General features: G+C 34.8%; 1 protein-coding gene across 6 annotated transcripts in view; it reads left to right on the forward strand.

Moving 5' to 3' along the window:
- PPP4R4 (protein phosphatase 4 regulatory subunit 4) overlaps positions 1-20,313 on the forward strand; it is a 60,956-nt gene that overhangs the window by 20,480 nt on the left and 20,163 nt on the right. For 3 of the 6 annotated variants that reach the window (XM_042874156.1, XM_042874215.1, XM_042874541.1), the window contains exons 4-12: positions 2,767-2,914; positions 3,875-3,948; positions 5,769-5,875; positions 7,037-7,144; positions 10,946-11,067; positions 13,565-13,687; positions 16,137-16,306; positions 17,592-17,711; positions 19,600-19,677. In XM_042874156.1, the coding sequence (XP_042730090.1) occupies positions 2,767-2,914; positions 3,875-3,948; positions 5,769-5,875; positions 7,037-7,144; positions 10,946-11,067; positions 13,565-13,687; positions 16,137-16,306; positions 17,592-17,711; positions 19,600-19,677 (1,050 nt within the window). Of the gene's footprint in view, positions 1-1,604; positions 1,624-2,766; positions 2,915-3,874; positions 3,949-5,768; positions 5,876-7,036; positions 7,145-10,945; positions 11,068-13,564; positions 13,688-16,136; positions 16,307-17,591; positions 17,712-19,599; positions 19,678-20,313 lie in introns of those variants that run through there. The other 3 variants (XM_042874388.1, XM_042874300.1, XM_042874463.1) reach the window with 3 other exon arrangements.

Genomic DNA, 20,313 nt, shown 5'->3' on the forward strand with positions numbered 1-20,313 from the left:
TCAGTGATTCTAAGACTGTATATTATTTTTGGCTATCAAGATATCTGAAAGTTTATTTTGATAACAGCAAATTGCTGATTTATCTTTATCCTTTTCCTTTGGTCAGGGTATTGTCAGTCTTCTACTTGTACTGTTAACATTGTACTGTTAACATTTTGTTTTAGAGCAGTCTCTGGCCGGGTCTCACACAACTGACCATTTTGATTTAAGCCTGTTTCTAATTTATATAAATTGTCAGCCAAAAGACCAAAAAGACCATTGTGCTTGTGTGAAGCTATTTGGGTGAATGTGTGCACTCTATGTGGGGAAAATAGGTAGAAAATCACATGGATTGCTTGTAGAAAGTGTTTTCAAAGCACTGTGTTCATAATATTACAGACAGTTTCAGTAACAAGAAACAGAAGAAAGCGTGTGTTATTGTTTTTACTGTGTCAGATATTGCGTTTTTCCATCAAGGACATTTTCAGGCTATGCTTCTTTAGTGTTAATAAACTGTTGTTTTTATGCATTTATATAAAGGAAAATATTAATATAAGTGTTGAGATTAAAAAAAAAAGCTGTTGAAAATGAAAATTCTGGTTCAATTCTGCAACAAAATAATTCTTGCATATATGAACAGAAAATAACAGTGTGGAAGCATGGTAGTCTTTGCTTCTTTCTTTAATAAAATATCTATTATGGAAATACAGTTTTCAGTTCATAGTTTTCTATATAAGAATGGAGGAAAAAATCCAAATATGGTCATTAGTATGATCAGGGCCTGAGGCCTGGAGAATATCTAACAGCATGCTGGGAATTAGATCTTAGTGCATACAGATCAGGAGGTACTTAATTACTTTTAAAAAGTGTCTTCCTCCATAAAGGACACTTTATTGAGAGCACTGTGTGAAGAAATAAGATTTAGAAACCGAAGACAGAAAAATGGTGAATGAAGGAGTCACTGTTAATAATAACTATAATCAATCTTTAATCAACTAACTGTGAAAAGCAATGTGTTCTTCATCATGCAGTGTCTTAAATCTAAACTGAATGCCTTTCTAGATGGTAAATGAAATGAATCTTAAGTTAGTGGTCTTGAGGCAGAGGGAGAAGAGTGAAATATAATGGCTCCTTTAATATAAAAGGTCTAAATCGGAGTGCTCCTTTTAGCTTTAAACCTTACAAATAGTATTTGCATAATCTGGTTATATATGTGCAGTGAAGTCTTATCATCGACAGTATGCATGTAGATCTTTTGATCATTTTGGAAGTGTTTTTGAACAAGTGAAAACCAAAATAGTATGCTCAGCAACATTTGTATTACAAAATCCATAGTTCCTTATTCTTGGCTGTGGATGTAGCAGCAATGGAGGAGCAAAGACAGAGAGTTTGTGGAGAAAAGAGGGTGGTTCCCAAGGTTATTGAATGCAAATATTTTATCATACTTAGATCAGGATGATCCACAATGCTGTGTTTTGTGTTTGGCTGTTGGGTTTTTTGTTGTTGTTGTTTTTGCTTTTTTTCCTGCAGAAATAAACAAAGCTGTTGAGAAGTAATGAACTATGAGTTACACATTTGCTGTGCATTTGCACATGCACACTGGTTGACATTTGTGTAATGAAAACTTTCTTGTTCTACTCTGAAGTAAGCAAGCAACTAATCATTTCTCAGATTATCTCTGCAAGCTGTATGTTCTCAGCGTAATTCACCTGTGTAATGCTTAGGTGCATAGTGGATGTTTTCTTGAACCTTTAGCTAAGAGTATCAGTATTTTTTAATATGTGACCTGAGAAAGCACTTTATTTCTAGCATATTAAAAATGAGAAAAAACTTTATATAGAGTACTGAATAGAAAATACAGGCTTTTAAGTTGCAACAGACCTTGAAATCACTTGTAAGATGGTTGTAATGTTGTAGTAGTAGAGTAAAGCATTTAATTTTCTTGTGAGGCAGAAGGATACAGTTAGAGAAGTAAACAGATGGAGTTTTCATGAAACTAATAGATGTCTTCATACTTGCAACGAATGCTATGTCCTAGAATGAATCCTGCGAGCTCTTTGCAAACAAATGTTGAATTTAAATTTGCTTTTTGTTTCATTCTGCAAATTTAATAATATTTTCATATTATCTGTGTTTGACTTTGGAACTGACGCTTTTAAAGACAACCCAATAGTTTTCTTATTTCTCATATGTTAAAGCTGAGTGCTAGTAGTGCCAAGCTACCTGCATAAGTATTCTGGTACATCCTGCTCTATGTTATTATCTGTGTATATGTATGTGGGTATGTATATGTGTGTGCATATATATATGTGTGTGTATACGTGTATATGTGTGTGTGTGTGTGTGTGTAATATATGCACACACAGTCATTTATGTTCCATGTTGCCTAGCAAGGAATGAAATTTGAATTACATTATGTTATGTTAGTATTACTCACTGGATGAATGAAATATCTCTTGTAATTCATATGCACAAATAGCAGAAGTGAGGTTGTTGTCTGGTTCTTACATCTCAGTTTATGTTGTAGAAAAATCCACTATTATGTATTGATGAAATTGAAAGTTAGAAAATATATTTTAATTAACTTTATTTTTCTTAAAAGGTTCTTGTAGTATCAGATATTATATCTCCAAGTAATTGTTGTTAAGAGAAAATAATTTCTAGCCAATTTTGTAGTTTACTCAGGTTCTTGCATACTGATTCTTAAAATGAATGTTTTTCAGTTCTAGTGTTCTTTCAGTGCATTCTGCCTTGTGTTCTAAATTGATATAATTTCTAATTATGCAGGAGGTGCTGCATGTTGCAGGAGTGGAAATGCAGTTAACAGCTGCTGTTTCATTTTTAACTGTACTGCAAGATGAATCGGTGTCCATTCATACATACTCCCACTCCTTCCTACACATCATTCTCCAGAACTTGGAACACAGGGATGCAGGTCAGGGCTGTGTAGCTGTGCTTATGGTGACTGATTACTTTTGTGTGTTTCGTTTCCTTAGTGACAGTACAATACTGTGTAAAGCAGTAAGCAACTTCATATCTAGACTTGCATGAAATGAAATACTTATGCGTGCTGACCATGTACACACTGATATTTAAAAGTAATTGTTGCTACTGATTGAAATGATCAGAAACAGTTTACTTGAAAGACTAAATCTAAAAGTTGTTACTGAGTCCAAACTTCTACTAAGTAGCAGAATTCTGTGGAGGAGACAATTGTGAGAGAAGGGTTGATGTTTCTTCTGTGATAATTATGTTTCTCTTAATTTCTTTGACACTATTTTTGGGATTCAAAAGAAAAAAGGCCTTTTATAAAACTAGAAGGATTTATAAGAAAAGATTATGTTCTGAATGAGGAGGATTTTCTTTTCAAAACAGAATAATTATTTTCCCTTCTAAGAATTAAAAATGCAGAGGAATACAAACAGAATTTGCTTCTTAGCTATCTTGCTTCTTAATCATAGTGTCAAGGAATGGCATGGGTAGGTACGATCCTTAAATACCATCTGGTTCCAACCCCCTGCCATGGGCAGTGACACTTCCACTAGACCAGGTGGCCCAAAGCCCCACCTGATCTGGGCTTGAACATCTCTAGGGATGGGGCATCCGCAATCCCTCTGAGCAACCTACTCCAGTGCCTCACCACCTTCACACATATCTAAATCTACCCAGTTTTATTTTAAAAGTGTTACTCCTTGTCCCGTCCTTCTGCAGTCCTTCTGCAGCTTTCCTGTTGGCCCCTTTAGATACTGGAAAGTCACAATGAGGTCTCCCCAGAAACATTTTTTTTTTTTCTTTTCCAATCATCTCTTCAAGAAGTAATTTTGTAAAATTGATGGGTATGTTCTTATATTCATTGTGTGTACAGCATAAAGTATAGCTCATTTCTTTCTGACAGGTGTCAGCAACGCATGGCTAGAAACTCTTCTTGCTGTAATAGAAGCTTTACCCAAGGAGACTATCAAACATGAGGTAATAATATCGTAGCATCGTTGAATTGTTTGGGATGGAAGAGACCTTAAAGATCATCTAGTTCTAATCCCCCTGCCACAGACAGGGTTGCCAGATGCTAAATCAGGCACCAGATCAGACTTCCTGGGTCTCCATCCAACCTGGTTCTGAACACCTCCAGGATGGCATCCACAACTTCTCTGGGCAGCCTGTGCCAGCACCTCACCACCCTCTCAGTGAAAAATTTTCTCCCCATTTATGCTAACTGCAGATAAAAGATTTGTGGCAGTTTTGTGCCTGTGAAAACAGTAGTGCTTACAGAACATACAAGAGGGGAATGTGCTGAAGCAGTACAAGGAAGATCACCTTGAAAAGTTTTAGCATTCTTCAGAGGATAAAGTTTGTGTGTTTTGTAACACTTCCCTTACACTTAGTATTTTTAGTAACATATTTTCATGTATCCTGTTCTGATTTATGGGGTAGTATTACATTATGTGTGGCGAACAGAAATTCTGGATTTCTTCTGAATGGGACTGAATGCTAGAGATGCATTTCATTGTGTACTTCAGTTATTCTTGATGTACCAAAAACCTAAAGCCCTACAAGCACTTAATTTGTCATTTGTGTATCTTTAGGAAGAGGAAGGAAATAGATCATGTTTCCCCTTTATTCAACTAATTTATTTAGTTTTATTTTGAGAATGTATTTTACTGTTAAGGTTAAAAGCTTTGAGACAGTGATAATTTTACTATATTTAGAACTATATAGAGTTATAAATATGTGATCATTTCTGTGGTTTAAAAATACTCATTAAAATTAGTAATTAGAATCTGAGATTGTTGAAAAATAAGCTTCTAAAGGTAAAAAGAAGTTACAGTCAGCTCCAAAACCTAGTTAGAGTTACTAATGTAGTGTGTTTGCTTTCATATTCAAAGATCAGATGAGTAATAAACTGTTTTCCATGTAACTTATGAAATATTTGTTTATGAAGTATTACAGTGAACCTAACTTTTCTCACCTGAGAATTTCAGCTTGTAAGGAGAGAAATGCTTTAACACTATTGTTAAAGCACTTGCTGCCCTGTATATATGTTATCCTTTTGTGGAGCTATGCCGTGAGACTGAGTAAGGAACTCTGGCAGATTGCAGGACTGCAGACTCTGTAATGCTCTCCCTGGCATGGCCTGTATTTCCATGGTTATTTCTGGGCCGAAAACAATATATCTTAATGTGGAGTTCTGCACATCTTAGTTTGTGGCACCATAGAGGTGATCCAACATATGACAGCACAGCTCCAGTTAAACATAGAGGTTTTCTGAATCTACATAGGAATGAAACTTTTCCTTAGTTGTGCATAAGCAAGGGAAATTCTTGCTTCACAGCTTCACACTAAAGCTGATGTTTCCTGAGGAAAACTCATGAAAAAAGAACCTCAGCATTACTTTTCCCTTCTCTACCTACTTTTTTGTTGTTGTTAGCAGGACATATTTAACAGCTGTTATGAAAATTAACAGCTAATAGCTATAAATATTCATATACAAACTTAGTCTCAAAATAAAAACACAAGTAGACAGATGTAAAACTCTGGCTGTGATATGAATCGTGAACTGCAATTAGGGCCAAGATATCAGTTTAATATGCTATAATTAACTGAATAATAAAAGCAGGTTTTCAGTAAACTATTAACGTAAAAATGCATTATTATTTTTAGTACTAATTAATTTCATGAGAGGAGTAGATGACATCTGGTATATATGTTTTTCTATATTTTTTTAAAATATATTTTTAAGGAAGGGGAATGCATAATTTACCTGTGACATTTCTTCTTTTTCCCTTGTGTAGATCCTGAATCCACTTGTTTCCAAGGCACAGATTTCTCAAACACTTCAGTCACGCTTAGTTAGTTGTAAAATCATGGGAAAATTAGCTAACAAATTTGAAGCTCACATGTGAGTAGATTGCATATACATCTTCATTCCATAATGTGAATCAGTATTTGTTTGTGGACAAAAGTTACCGAGAGAAAACTATTGCAAAAATCACACATGTTTTTCTTACAGATTTCTTTGTCAAGATAGTAATAAGTAATAACAAAATGTTCACTGCAGCTTGTATGTTCTTCCACAGATTGATGTGGGTACCATTTTCATGTCACTCTTGTTTATTGTTCTTATTTCTAGAAAATAAAACAGTGGATGTCTCTGCAACTTGTGGAGACAAAACACAATTGCCTTTCATGAGGAGAAAGCCTCCTCAGAAGTCTTCTTCCTAGCATCTTGTCTTCCCAAATTTCACATGTAGATATATATATATATATATATTTATATATATTTCAATCTATGCATGTGGAGATGCATTAGGAGCCACTATTTTTGCCTAATAATATCCAGTTCCTAGATTCAGTGTCTGTGGGTTTGGACAGTGGTGCAAAATAGGGAAAGTAAATCTGAACCTCTCATCTTTCCCAAGCGGTTGGTACAGCACATTTTTGAAGGGTTTATTCAGTCTTATGATAGTGAAATATTTTCACCAAATGTGTTTCCAATCCGTGGACCCATTGCATTGTGTGAATGCTGATTTGGAATGTCCTTGGTATACATGGGAAAAGATTAACTCATGTCCAAATCAGTAGAGCTGTCCTATTTTTCAGCATGATTTCTGACTCAATAAGCAGCCTTTTATTAGCTTTCTCTTTTATTCTGTACTTTCTGCTTTCAAAAAAAAGGACAAGATTAATTAGGATTTGCACTTCCATTTATATAATTTGTGGTATTCTTACAGCGTGTTCAAAAACTGTTCTGAAGATAGTTATTAAATGAGGACAGCTGGAAATGAGGACAGCCTACCTCCAATTTCCATAGTGTAGACTACAGTAGGTGAAATATGAGCAAGTTACAGTGATTGTAAATAATCCTTTTTCTGTTAGTATATATTTGTGTCTGATGTATAGTTTACAATTTCAAGTTTTCAAAAAATCATTTGCCACCCACGATAAATTATAAAAAAATAAAATTAATGTTAAAGTCATATATGGATAAAATGTGAATGCTGTGAAGTGGATTCTATATATTTTTGTTCTATATATTTATCAAAATTGTTTGTGTTTTTAGAGTTAAAAGAGAGATTCTTCCATTGGTAAAATCACTGTGCCAGGATGTAGAATATGAAGTAAGAACTTGCATGTGTCGGCAACTAGAACATATAGCTCAAGGAATAGGGTAAGTACAATTTGCATACTTCTAATTGCAAAATTGAAAATAGTAATGGTAATCTAAAAATTCATTTTAAGATTTCTAACTTAATTCATGCATTCTCAGTAAAGTATTTGGAGTGTACAACTTTTTTCTTAGAGATTGTGGTTGCCTATTTTATATTTTCAGGTTGTAATTTCTTTGTGATAGTAGAACTGCTGAGCCATACAAAGAATGCTTCCTGTGCCAAGAGTTAAAAAAAAGCAGTATGTGGTTTTACAGACTTGAAAAAATAATGGAGTGAGTTTCTTTGTGTCATGTTGCAAAGGTGGATAGATTAAATCTCAGTAGTCCTCTGGCCTTTCCAGCTATGAATTTATGAGCAGATTCAGGGATGAGGCTGAAACTGAAATGTAATTTGAGAGCTACTGTAAGAAAGCACTTCCGTTTGTTAGCACTCATGCTTGTGGAAATTATTTCTGTGCCTGTAGAATATTTTTTTTTAAATTATGAAGTATGTTGTGATTTAGATGCTGAACTATAAACAAACAAAAAAAGCCCAAACCAGCACTACGAACAGAAAACCACAAAAGCACCAGAAATCTTGCAAAAAATGCTATTTACCTCTCAGCCTTGAAATATCAGAAAAGTTCATGTTTAGGCTGTGTTTTAGTGCACTCGGATATAGGAGTGGATATTCACAGCAAGACCAAAGCATTGTGGTACTGCACTTAATTTCACATTGTTTAGGTGAAGTCATGCAGAACAGTAATTTCTAGGCTCTCAGGTAAAAAACTTTTCTTCATCATGTATGGAATGATTTTATATTTGTGCTTTAAGCAGCTCTACTGCAAGATCGTTGCCCGTCAAAAGGTCAAATATTGTGAATTAATTTCAAAACAATATTATTCATTTTTATTCATAACTAAGTAGTATTATTAATTTGCTTTTATATTTAATTTGTTTTATAATGGTAAATCATTGTAACATTTTTCCATACTGAACAGCCTTGGATTTGAAAGAACGTATGATAGAAGAAAAGAATGGCTGAATTGGTTGATAATTTTGAACTTAAAATTTAACACACACTTTACTGAACTGAGGTTCCAACTAATTTGATATCACATTTATTTTTATTGCATGTATGTATCTCGTGTACCATTCTGTATCTTAAGACTGAGTTCTGTTTCATAGGAGACTAAAGATGTGTAAAAGGAGAGGGTTCTGTGTATTTTCAGGAGCTGATCATGGTTTTTCTTATTCCAGAACTGTAGTTTTGTAGGGAGTTGTTATCCCAGCTGTCATATTAGAAAACTTTCAATGTCACCAAAATAAAGAAAGCCATAAAAATTAGTTTTCAGAACGTCTCTTTTTTTTTTTTTTTTTTTTTTTTCCCCCTCCCTCTCTACTGTGCCTTCATCTGGGATATGGTCCTTTATGTTTGACCTCTGGCCCTCCCTATGTTGTATGATCTTCTCCACTCGTCTTCCTTCCTTTTTTCTTGTTTGTTTGATACCACTATATATATATGTATGTGTGTGTATGTATATACACACATATGTATGTTTTTGTTTGTTTGTTTGTTTTTGCTGTTTCCTTATGAGATACAGTCTACATGTCCACGGATTCCTCTGTTAACCTCTGCTATAGTCAGGAGCTGGGAGGCAATCATATGAATCTGTCTTTGAAAATGTTTTGTGACCAATTGCAAAGCAAAGTATATATTTTTAAATGATGTAAGTGCTATTTTGAATAAAGTAACTCTTACCTAGAATATGGGTATGGTTACAGAGCATTGCTTTCACATATGACTGGAAAATTTTTAGTGTTTTAAAAAGATCATAGCTGCACGGATTTTCTTGACCTGTGACTCAGTCTGTTGAGAAGAAAATGGTTTTCAGTAGTAGCTTTCAGGCAGCACTTTTATGAATCTGTGTATTTGTTCTGCTGTTTGGTTATAAGATAGATACATGAGCACACAAGTGCTGAAATAAGAATGCAATGTGTTGTGTTTATGTTGTTTTCCTCATTCCTCCTCCAAATGCTGTTTAATTTCAAGATATTCTAAGACCAAGAAAGAAGAAACAAAAAATTATTTTTGTACGTAACAAGAAGGCAATACATCATACTAATAAATGACCTTTTTGGAAGGGAAATAACATTTTCTGCATGCTGTTGAATGTCTTTAAAGTTAATCAAATTGAATGTCTTATACTTGGGTGAGGAAAGACTAAAAACAACATAGGTATTGTCCAGTGGCAAATGGCAGGATTACTAGCAATTTACCCAACGTTAATGTAGTGACTTAATAGAGCTAAATGCATAGCTATCAATTAGGGGTCCATTGTGAATGATTTTCCTTAATTCTTTCCTCTCCACTGTCTGTTTTTACTATTTATGTATCTTTATACACTGCTTTCTCTGTCAGTTTTATGCCTGATGTCATCATAATGATTTAGATACTTTAATCTCATGGAGATGGCAAACTGTATTTTCAATGTGTAAACTGTTGCTGTGTTTTACGTTGACGATGAATAGGTAGTAGGGAAATAAAGACAAAATAATGGAAATGAGCATGTTTTCTTGTATATGATGAAGGCACAGTGTGACAGCAGATTCAAGACCTGTTGTTACTGTTTAATGATGTTATTACTAAATTGTGTCACGTAATTTTCTTGTAATACAATATAAACAAAATCTAAAAAAAATGATTAATCATCTGTTTGGAAGAATGCTATTTAAGTAATAAACTCTACAAGGCACAAATTAGCTGGTGCTAATTACTTGTAAAATTTGAAAATGTTTCTATTCACTTACAAAACAAGGAATGGTCTGATTGGGTGTTCTTATTTGTTAAAATGTGTCAACCTAGAGATTGCGATTAGTTTTATATTACAAACTGTGACTGAAATGACAGAGTCTTAGTTATCTGCATACAGTTGCTCAAAGAGTAGATTTTGCCATTTTGGTTAATGTCCGTGTATATAATTTTATCATGTTTTTCTGCAGTTTTATATTTTGGACAGTATTATAAACACTGAGGGCCGTATTTGTGGCTATTTTAAATTGCTGAAGTCCCATTGTGATGCTTACAACAGTTTTCACCAATGGCTGGGCAGACCAAGAGCTCATTCATGAGAGCACAACAAAGTGGACTTCTTAATTCGAATACATACAAATTAAAACACTTGAAAATCTTGACTTCTATTAAAAAAAAAAAAGAAAAATAAGTTTCTATATCAAAACTCTTTCATTCCTTCTTGTGATGAAACCCTTTCATTACAACGTTAAAACAAGCCTAAAAGCCAGTGTTTTTAAGGGTGAGTGAGGAAGCTTCATGTTCTCTGAGCAGCATTTGCTTACCCTTTGCAAAGAAGGCTCTTCTTTGGTCTTCGAAGCGTAAGATTTCTAGATGCTTCAGTCCCACTTGACATGTATTTAATCATTTTGACTTTGGAATTGACTCATTTAGAATTTCATTGAGGAGTTCCTGAATATTTGATCAGAAGTTTTCTTAGTGACATAGTGAAATAGCTGGAATCCTTTGAATTTTTTCAGATTGCATTTTCTCTGATCTTTTCAAAGTTAATCTGAATGCTTTTTTTAGTGATGTATTTTTTTTAGTGATGAAGTCTGTATTTTAAGTCCTGAGATGAAATGTATGTTTCTATTTAATTTTCATTTTCTTACAACTTGGTCAATTTTTCCTTCCTGAACACCCTAAGAATAACTAACTCAGTATTTCAGGATAGTTCCAGAATTCTGTTTTGTGATTGCAGCTTTGATTTATTATATGTTTTCTCTTTAAATGCTTGCCTCAATCTGCAGGACAGAACTAACCAAAACTGTAGTGCTTCCTGAATTAGTAGAGCTGGCAAGAGATGAGGGCAGCAGTGTACGCCTTGCAGCTTTTGAGACATTAGTGAATCTGCTTGATATGTTTGACTCAGGTAAGGACTTCATTTGGACCTAGTAGTCCGGTTTTTAACTCTTCAATGCATCTTATAAATGTAATTGAATCTTTGTTCTATCTGCATTTTTAACACATTTCTGATTTTATTTTTTCTCTTTTATCCTTGATGTATTCTGTGTTTTGCAGTGCTTTAGTTTTTTAAGAAAAGTGAACCAGGTGTCCACAAAAGCTGTTATTTTCTTATTCTAATATAATGAAATGAAGCCAAATTAGTAAAACTAGTGTACAAGTGATAGGAGTATTGGGTTGCTAGTATTTACTTGATGCTATTATACATAGCATAACACAAAGTGTTATTTCAACATATGCAGATATTTGTGGGTTTATTTTGTTGTGGGGTTTGGCTGTTTTTTGTCTGTTTGTTTGTTTTTGGGTTTATTTTGCTATTAACTGTTTTTTTGCCTCTTAATTGAAGTAAAGTTTGTCATAACTACAGACTGCAGCTCCTGAAGCCAGGCTGATGCAATGATGTAAAATTTATGTGTGTGTCGATAAACTTTGCAGTTTTTAACAATGCTACATGTTGAACACATTCATAAATTTGGGGGCAAAAAATAATTCTTCATGCCCAATAAATTGAAGTGTGCACAACTGATCTATTTAGCAGATCTAAGAATTAGCAATTGCTGTTTAAAGCACAGTAAACTTGTGGGTATGTGGTAATGAAAGCTTTCTTCTTTGCAACAAGGAAGTATGTGTGTTATATAAAGCTTTTCATTGTATTTAAAGTGGAAAATGTAAATGCTTGTAATTTTTCCGGTGCTCAATGCCTTTCCTCTAAACAACATGAATATTTCATGCTTCTCCACATGTAGGGGTGCCTCTTTGTTGTCTTTGGTACTCTTAGTGATGGTGAGGTGTCCACATTCATGGTGCTGGAGTTCCCATCACAATTCAGTTCAGTAATGATTGAGCAAATTTTAAGAAGAGTTGCTGGCTACTCTCCCATAGGGGAATGTTCTGGGTAAATGCAGTGCCTTGTTCTGCAGTCTGTACCAAATTTTTCAGGGCTATGTGTAAAACAGTGGTAGGCAGATTTTCTGGCTCAATGTCAGTTGTATTCTCTGCTGCTTTTGTACAAACTGAACAAGGGGTAAGGAAGTGAAGTACATGAAAGATCCTGTTTATAATGTATATGAAAAAAAGTGTATTATAAGCTCCACGAGTGGTTGATGATCATTGTTCATTAATTGCCAATTTCTTCTTTATGCATTTTCCAACCTCTTCAGTTGTTTATCTTCATTAGTAACTCTGTATTTTGCACTGTATTTCCCCCTCCCACTCTCGTGTTACTGACTGTACGTCCTGATAGAGAAGTGAGGAGCAAATATTTACTTTACAGGAACATGGTGATGAATTACTAAAATACATGACTGCTTATAAGCCATATGGAGAAATACATAAAGAAATAAGATTTGGGGGAGAATGTCGTCAATGGACTTTTTAGCAGTTAGTGCTTAAATTAGCAAGTAAGCTGGTAGGTTAACTTTCAAATTCTTGAGCCATTCCATTTATACTGTCATGTTTTTGCTTCTTTTTGTTCCTGCCCATCTTTCCCCCACCTTTCCAATTGCTACTGCTTCTATGAAAAAAGTATGAAAAAGGAAAAATTAAGAAAAATAGATTAAGACTTCTTAACAGGTTTGCAAGGAACATGTCTGCAGGTGTTTGGTTTGCATAGGTTTTTGTTTCATGGCCGAAATACAAAACAAACTTATCAAGGTAGATGACTCAATGTTGTATCCTAGGGTTTTTCTCTGGCAATATCACAATGTTTCTTCATGTCAGCATAAATGCTTTGTTCATCCATTTGTATTTGCTGAATATTAGAGTTAAATTACCATTAAAAAAAAAAAATCCAAATCTATTTAAAATTTGAATATCTTAAAATACATTGCTTTTATTTAAAATAATTCCAAACATCAATTTCTTTGAATATTTGCTCTTTATGTGGGAACAGAGTGCTTAGCACTGTTTGCTGCATTTGACATTAATTATTTCTGTTGCCCTTAATTTTTTTGTTTCTCTGTTTATTGTTTGCCAGAAGATTTGCCGTTTCCTCAGTAGGTTGCAAAAATTCAGTTCTGTCAGACCCAGATTTTTCTTTTCACCATCATGGTTATGTTTGGTCATAACCCCACTGTCTTCATACTGTTGTAGGAATTATTGTTGCTAGAATACTGCTATATTCTTTAACTCCCTATATTCTTGGTGAACAGAGAAGTTAGTAGCTGTTCATTTACTCTCTGCCCCATTTAGAACAGGTATTTATATTTAGAACAGGTATGGTATTAAAAATCTGGACTTCTACTGTGGTAATGTTCATCACTCTGCCTCCTGTTTTCTGCCTTCAATGAGTGCATGCCAAAAAGACTCCTGAGCGTATTAAACAATATTTTTTGCAACTCGCTGTGTGGTCTTTTAGGATGTTTCATAACAAGTGATTAACATTAAAAGTCTCTTTTGTCTTTCAGATGATAGGAGGCAAACTGTGCTCCCCTTAGTGAAATCATTCTGTGAAAAGTCCTTCAAAGCTGATGAATCCATCCTAGTTTCCTTATCTTTCCATTTGGGAAAACTGTGCAATGGATTATATGGTAAGATATAATGTTCTTTAAAAATAAAAAATAAAAATGAGGGAAGGTCAGAAAATTTGAAGCACTTGGAAAGGTATCCAGAACTCAGTTAATTGGATGAGCTCAGAGAGAAAATATAGCACTACAAATCTGAAATCATCTATCCAGTACATATTGGATTTTGTGAATTTGCACCTAAGCTGTCTGTTGATTTATTGCTCTTTTATATTTAAACAGGGACAGAAGTGGAAGCATGATGGCTTTTGTTTATTGGTTTGACTGATTTATTTTGATACCTTGTTGGTTATTCTGGTTCATCAGAGTTGGATGACTGAATTTTTGTAACTAGTAGTCTTTGACAGTGCAGTATGATGTTAACTTTGTACAGAATCACAGAATCACAGAATTGTAGGGGTTGGAAGGGACCTCCAGAGATCATCGAGTCCAACCCCCCTGCCAAGGCAGGTTCCCTACTGTAGGTTGCACAGGTAGGCATCCAGGCAGGTCTTGAACATCTCCAGAGAAGGAGACTCCACCACCTCCCTGGGCAGCCTGTTCCAGTGCTCCGTCACCCTCACTGTAAAGAAGTTCTTGCGCATGTTTGTGCGGAACTTCCTATGCTCCAGTTTCTGGCCATTTCCCCTTGTCCTGTCTCCACTCACCACTGAAAAGAGTCCGGCCTCGCCATTCTGCCCCCCACACCTTAGATATTTATAGACCTGGATCAGGTCCCCTCTCAGTCATCTTTTCTCAAGGCTGAACAGACCCAGTTCACTCAGCCTTTCCTCATAGGAGAGATGCTCCAGGCCCTTCACCATCTTCGTGGCCCTCCGCTGGACTCTTTCCAAGAGATCCCTATCTTTTTTGTACTGGGGAGCCCAGAACTGGACGCAGTACTCCAGATGAGGTCTTACCAGGGCAGAGTAGAGGGGGAGGATCACCTCCTTTGACCACGTTGGATCAGCTCCTTTGACCACCTCCTACGTTCACTTCTGTGCTTGATTTTTTTTTTTTTTTTTTTTGAGGTGTGAAAGAAAAAGTGCAGCCCATAACGAACTTCAGGGGAGAATGGAGATCTAACAGCATGTGGGTTCCCAGCTAAAGTTGTGACCCATTATGTACCCATAGTTTTCTGTACCTCAGCACTTTGTGCATGGAAGATCTTTCTGTTATAATTCTGCCCACTTTTATCCTTTGTCCAGAATGAAGGAGCAGCACATACATTTACGCTGTAGAGAATTTCCTCCTGGACTCTTAAGCCCTTTGATATTTCTTGCAGATCTTGGAAAAGTTCATTTTTTGGTCAGGTTTGAGACTATCAAGCTAAGCTATCAGCTGCTTCACTACAAATAGCCTGAAAGGGCTATTCTGTAGTGCCAAAGTGTTGTTTACAGAACCCCAGAGTTAGAAGAGTCCATCCTGTTTTTATCATGTATTCGCAATCTTCTTCAGGTTGACTGACTTAATTGCTGATCTCTCTCTACACCTCTGTCTAACTAATTCACATTTTGTTGAATTGTTACGCCTTAGGAGAACTGAACAAAATGAAGGGGCAAGACATTCACAAGTCGTGCAAGCCAAATTGCTGCTTATATTGTTCACTTTGAAAAAGTCTTTTTTTTTCTTTTTTTTCTTTTTTTTTCCCAGTAGTCTGCAGTAGTTTAATGTTATTTGTTCAAATACAGGCTATGAACAGAAGTAACTCTAAAGTTGGGGTTTTGTTTCTTCTTTAAAAAGACTGGTGCCTATTTAGTCTTTCCTGATGTATCTGAATAAGCGTGGTACCCTGCTGTTGCCTCTTATCTGTTCTTCAAGCAATTTTGAAGCAACTTTACAGATATCTCTTTGGTTATGAAAATCTCAGCAGGCATGCTCTTTTACTGCATCTTCTGCTATTTGCAGGTCCTGTTAACCAGTACTAGAAGGAAAGGGAATCTGTTCAAGAGGTTTTGCTTTTGCTGTGTTGACTGTTGCTTGTTTTCTTGTTTCATTTTGGTGTTTACAAGTAGATTTTGTGATTTTTTTTGTTCCTTTTTTTTTTTTTTTAAACCATTAAGTTAATCTGAATAATCTAAAATTATATGGCTTGCTCTTCCCCTCTCCAGCTGTTAAATGCCAGCATCACTTCTGCCTTTTTCCAGTTTGTTATGGCACTCAATGATTTCATCAGCTAGTAGTTTTCATACTCTGAAAATGGAGTAAAGATGAAAATTCTGTTAGTTGAACAAAAAATTATATTTGCAGTCCTGCTGATGAATTCTTGATTATTCCAAGAATTACATAAACAGAAATAAAGATTCACTCCATTATAGGTAGCTGTCATTTTTCTTTAATCATCTTTCCTGTATAATTTGTACTGATGATGCAGGGAACACAACATGGCAAACTTGATAGATTTGCAAATGATATTTGTTTCTTGAGCATTAGTTGTAGTGAGAAGAGTAATCTTATTCTTATTTTAATTTTGGAGGCATTTTTACTCCTGAGCAGCACTTACGGTTTTTGGAATTTTATAAGAAGCTTTGTACACTGGGCTTACAGCAGGAAAATGGACACAATGATAATCAACTACAACTGCAAACTCTGGAACAGGAAAAGAAGTATATTTCAGTGAGGAAGAACTGTGCTTACAATTTTCCAGTAAGTAACATTAATTTCAGATTAACTAAGCTGTGTCATGCATATAATTCACTAAATAGGACTGCAAAAAGGACAGAGAAAGTATTGACAGCAATTGTACGTTATTAGCTAGATTCTAGCTCTTCCCTGGAAAATTCAAGTTAACATCTTGAATTAGAGGTTGAACAAAAGAGTTTCCAGGAAAGATTCATCTTTGGAGACTCAAAAAACTATTGGAAAGTTTTGACTGAGAGATTACTATTTCAAGAGATAACTGATTTCATTCTTTCATAGAACCATAGAATTGTTCAGGTTGGAAAAGACCTTAAAAATCATTGATTCCAACCACAACCTAACCATACTACCTATACTACACTAACTAACAACTCCCACTAAATCATGTCCCTGAGCACTACATCCAAACAGTTTTTAAACACATCCAGGGATGGTGACTCAACCACCTCCTTGGGGAGCCTATTCCAGTGCTTAACAACCCTTTCTGTAAAGAAGTTTTCCCTGATATCCAACCTAAACTTACCCTGGTGCAATTTGAGGCCATTTCCCTTCATCCTGTCACCAGTGAGAAGAGACCAACTCCACTCTCTCTTTCAGGTATAAGGGTAAGCACCTTTCAGATATTGGAAGAGAGCAATAAGGTCTCCCCAAAGACAGGATTCCTGTCTTTTTTCTCCAAACAATTAGCACAAAGTCCTTGAGAATATGCCTGTGAAACAGGGTAGCCAAGTTTATATGAGGTTGTTAAATCTACCACTCATGCTTTTGCATATCTATTTTGTATTTTGACATATGATGTTTATATTTAAAGAAACTAAATCTATACCAAGAGCCAATAAATGGGTTATTTTTACTCTACTTTTTAAAGATAACACCAACTATGTAGTAGAAACCTGTTGGTTTAGTTGAGCAAAAGCAAGTGATGTACACACACAGTTATGTTGAGATTCAGATATTTTAGTGTTTACTAAAACATTGTGTTGCTCTGGTCTTCAATTGCAGCTTCTGCTAGTTTACTGAAACGTTATTTATAAAAAAGCTTTTATTGCTTGTGGTTTTAATCTGTCTACAGAAACAAAGCTTGCAGTCTGGAAGATCTGTACAACCAATTTAGTCCTTAATTCTTTAACGTATCTGATGCCTTGTTTTGACACGGCCATAAAAAATATCACTTTGTCTTTAAAATCACAACTTGTTAACTCCCAAGTATCTCACTCATTGTAACTCAGTATTTTTTTCTGATAATCTCTGATTAGCAATACAGTTAATAGAAGACTTTATTTTTCCACAGGCCATGATAGTTTTTGTGGATCCAAAGAATTTCCATTTAGAACTGTATTCTATATTCTTCTGCCTTTGTCATGATCCTGAAGTTCCAGTCAGATATACCATGGCCATAAGCTTCTATGAAGTATGTCTACAAAAATTCTTTGTTGGTTCTGAAGTGTTTCTGTTTTATGTTTTGTTCTTTAAGTTCATGTTTGTGACTGTTCAACCTATAGAAGAAGACTTGTAAAAACCTGCTAAAATGATTTATTTCATCAGAAGTGTTCAGTGTCTTCTATTATGTAATTATAGCCCATAAATACTTTAGCCTGTTGTGCAACATTGTCTACAAAACGGTACTGTGAGGTTAAGAAGCAAAAGCTGAAAGAAACTGAAGATGGTCTAGTACCACTAACATAAGCGACTGTAGTAATTAGATTATTTGAAGGTTTTGAATGCTATTATAAAATAATGAGACAGACAGGAGAAAAGGAGCTTGTCACTTCTGTCCTGAAAATCTTTAGATCTAGACAGTCTGCAACTATACTGTATTATCTGAAGACTATTTGCTTGTATTAAGTCTAAGTTAAACACTAAGTCTAAGTTAAAATTTAATATGAAAATACTTGGAAAACTGTGCAGATCTAAAAGCACATATATTCTTATTATTCCACTCAATTTACATAAGTTCCACTTCATTATTTTCGTAAAAGTTCAAAAAAATCTTTGCATATATATTATTAGCAATACGGTATGAATTGCAGAAATGAATATACACTCTCTTCTGAATGTTCCAATCCATATCACAGGTCATCAAGGTTTTCATCGCGTTTTACAAAGAATCTTAGTAATGAAATCCTCAAACTAGCCTTTTATGCCAGTTTGTAGCTGAAGAAAATTGTAAATTAAGCAGCTCACTGAAAGTATTTAAATCAAGAGTAGAGAAATAAATGAATCATAGAATCACCAAGATTGGAAAAGACCTTCCAAGATGACCCAGTCCAATGGTTCACCTACCACCAATATTTCACCACTAAACCATGCCTCTTAGTGCAACAGCTAAATATTTCTTGAACACCTCTAGGGAGAGTGACTCAACCACCTTCCTGGGCAGCCCATTCTGAGGCCTGAGGCGACCTTATTTCTGTCATCTTAAGAAATCTGGATAGGTTTCCATTTCTCTATGCTTGTTGATGCCTTCTCTTAATAAATGAAAATCCAAGCTAATTATCAAGATCATACTGTTAGCATATCATTCTACATAACTTTTTATCTGATATATAGCACTTTTAGGGTTCTGTCTGAACATATATAAAATATTCTAACTCATTAAAAAAAAACCATGCAAAATTATACTTTAATCTGAATGTACATTTAGTGCCAGTCAGTGTATTTTTAAAACCACAACTAAGCAACTTCATGACAGCCAGATGTCAGTAAGTTATGGCATTCATTGATGGCTGGGTATGCTTTTCAATAACTGCCTGTAGCTGTTTCCTTGAAATTTAATCTTGATTATAGAAGATATTATCTTCAATTGGCTCATATAAACAAGGAAAACCATTAAAAGTCATAAGCTAAGTATGCACTATAGCAAAATCTCATTCCTGAAGTTTTTTCTCATATTCACTATAAAACCATTTTTTGCAATTTGGAGATGGACTTGTAGTATTTTTTAGAAGTCAATATGTGATTTAGGAATCAAAAGAAAAACAGAACAAATAATTTAGGAGTGAAAACTTCAAGCAGTTAAATCTTAATTTTTTTCTTCTTCTTAAAGTGTGACACAGCGTTAAGACTAAAACCATATTTGTCAGTTAGGTAACAAGTCTGTTTCTTGTTCCATATTGTCTGTATAAGCATATTTTTAGTGTGATCAACAGGGGAGTATACGACTTTAGAGGGTTGATAGTAAAAAATTGTTCTGCTGACAAGTAAGCACATGTAGGGTAATCGCTGTAGTGCCAGGGAACTAAAGTATGGTTTACCTTGTTATCTTACGTCTTTTTTGTTTGTTTCCTTGTATGTTTTAGGTTGCTAAGCTTTTAAATTCTGGTGTGTATACAATTCAAAAAGAACTGGTTACCCTATTACAGGATGAGTCACTGGAGGTAATACGTTTTCTTTGGAACTTAATTTTGCTTGTTACACTGAAGTGATCGCATCGATGTTTAGGTACTCTGCAGGAAGATGAAACAGTAACTGCTCACAATCACGAACAACTTCTCTTTCTGTTTCCTGCTCTTCCTAAGGATGCAAGCGTTTTGTGAATAGAAGGGAAGAAAATAAGGTGTTTGAATTCAGTTAACCCACACTGCATTAATTTGCTTTTCAGAACATTTATTTTAGATGTGTTATTATTTTATTATTTATTACCTTACAGATTATGTGGAAATATTTTCTTTTGATACTGCATTGAAATATTTCTTGTCAACATTCCAGGTTTTTACTTTCTTTTATTTGTGTTTCTCCAGTAGAAGAAGAGATGAAGTTGTGTGTTGTTCAAAGATCAACATTTTTAGAAAGGATTTTGGTGCAAAACCTCTGGCCATTCCAGAGATGGTTCAGTTTAGTGAGCCTTGGTTTCAACCTATGTGAAGAATGAATCACTTAATTATATTTAACAGACAGTATAGCAAGAATTCTTTGGATTGGTCTTTTTTTTTTTTTTTGTGACAAAGTTGGACTTTCCTCTGATACCAGTACTTGAGCATTTCATGCTGGTTTTATTTATTTGTTTTTCTATC

The sequence above is a fragment of the Lagopus leucura genome, unplaced genomic scaffold (assembly GCF_019238085.1).
Source record: "Lagopus leucura isolate 7727_CA_CO unplaced genomic scaffold, USGS_WTPT01 Super-Scaffold_1, whole genome shotgun sequence".
Classification (NCBI taxonomy): Eukaryota; Metazoa; Chordata; class Aves; order Galliformes; family Phasianidae; genus Lagopus; species Lagopus leucura.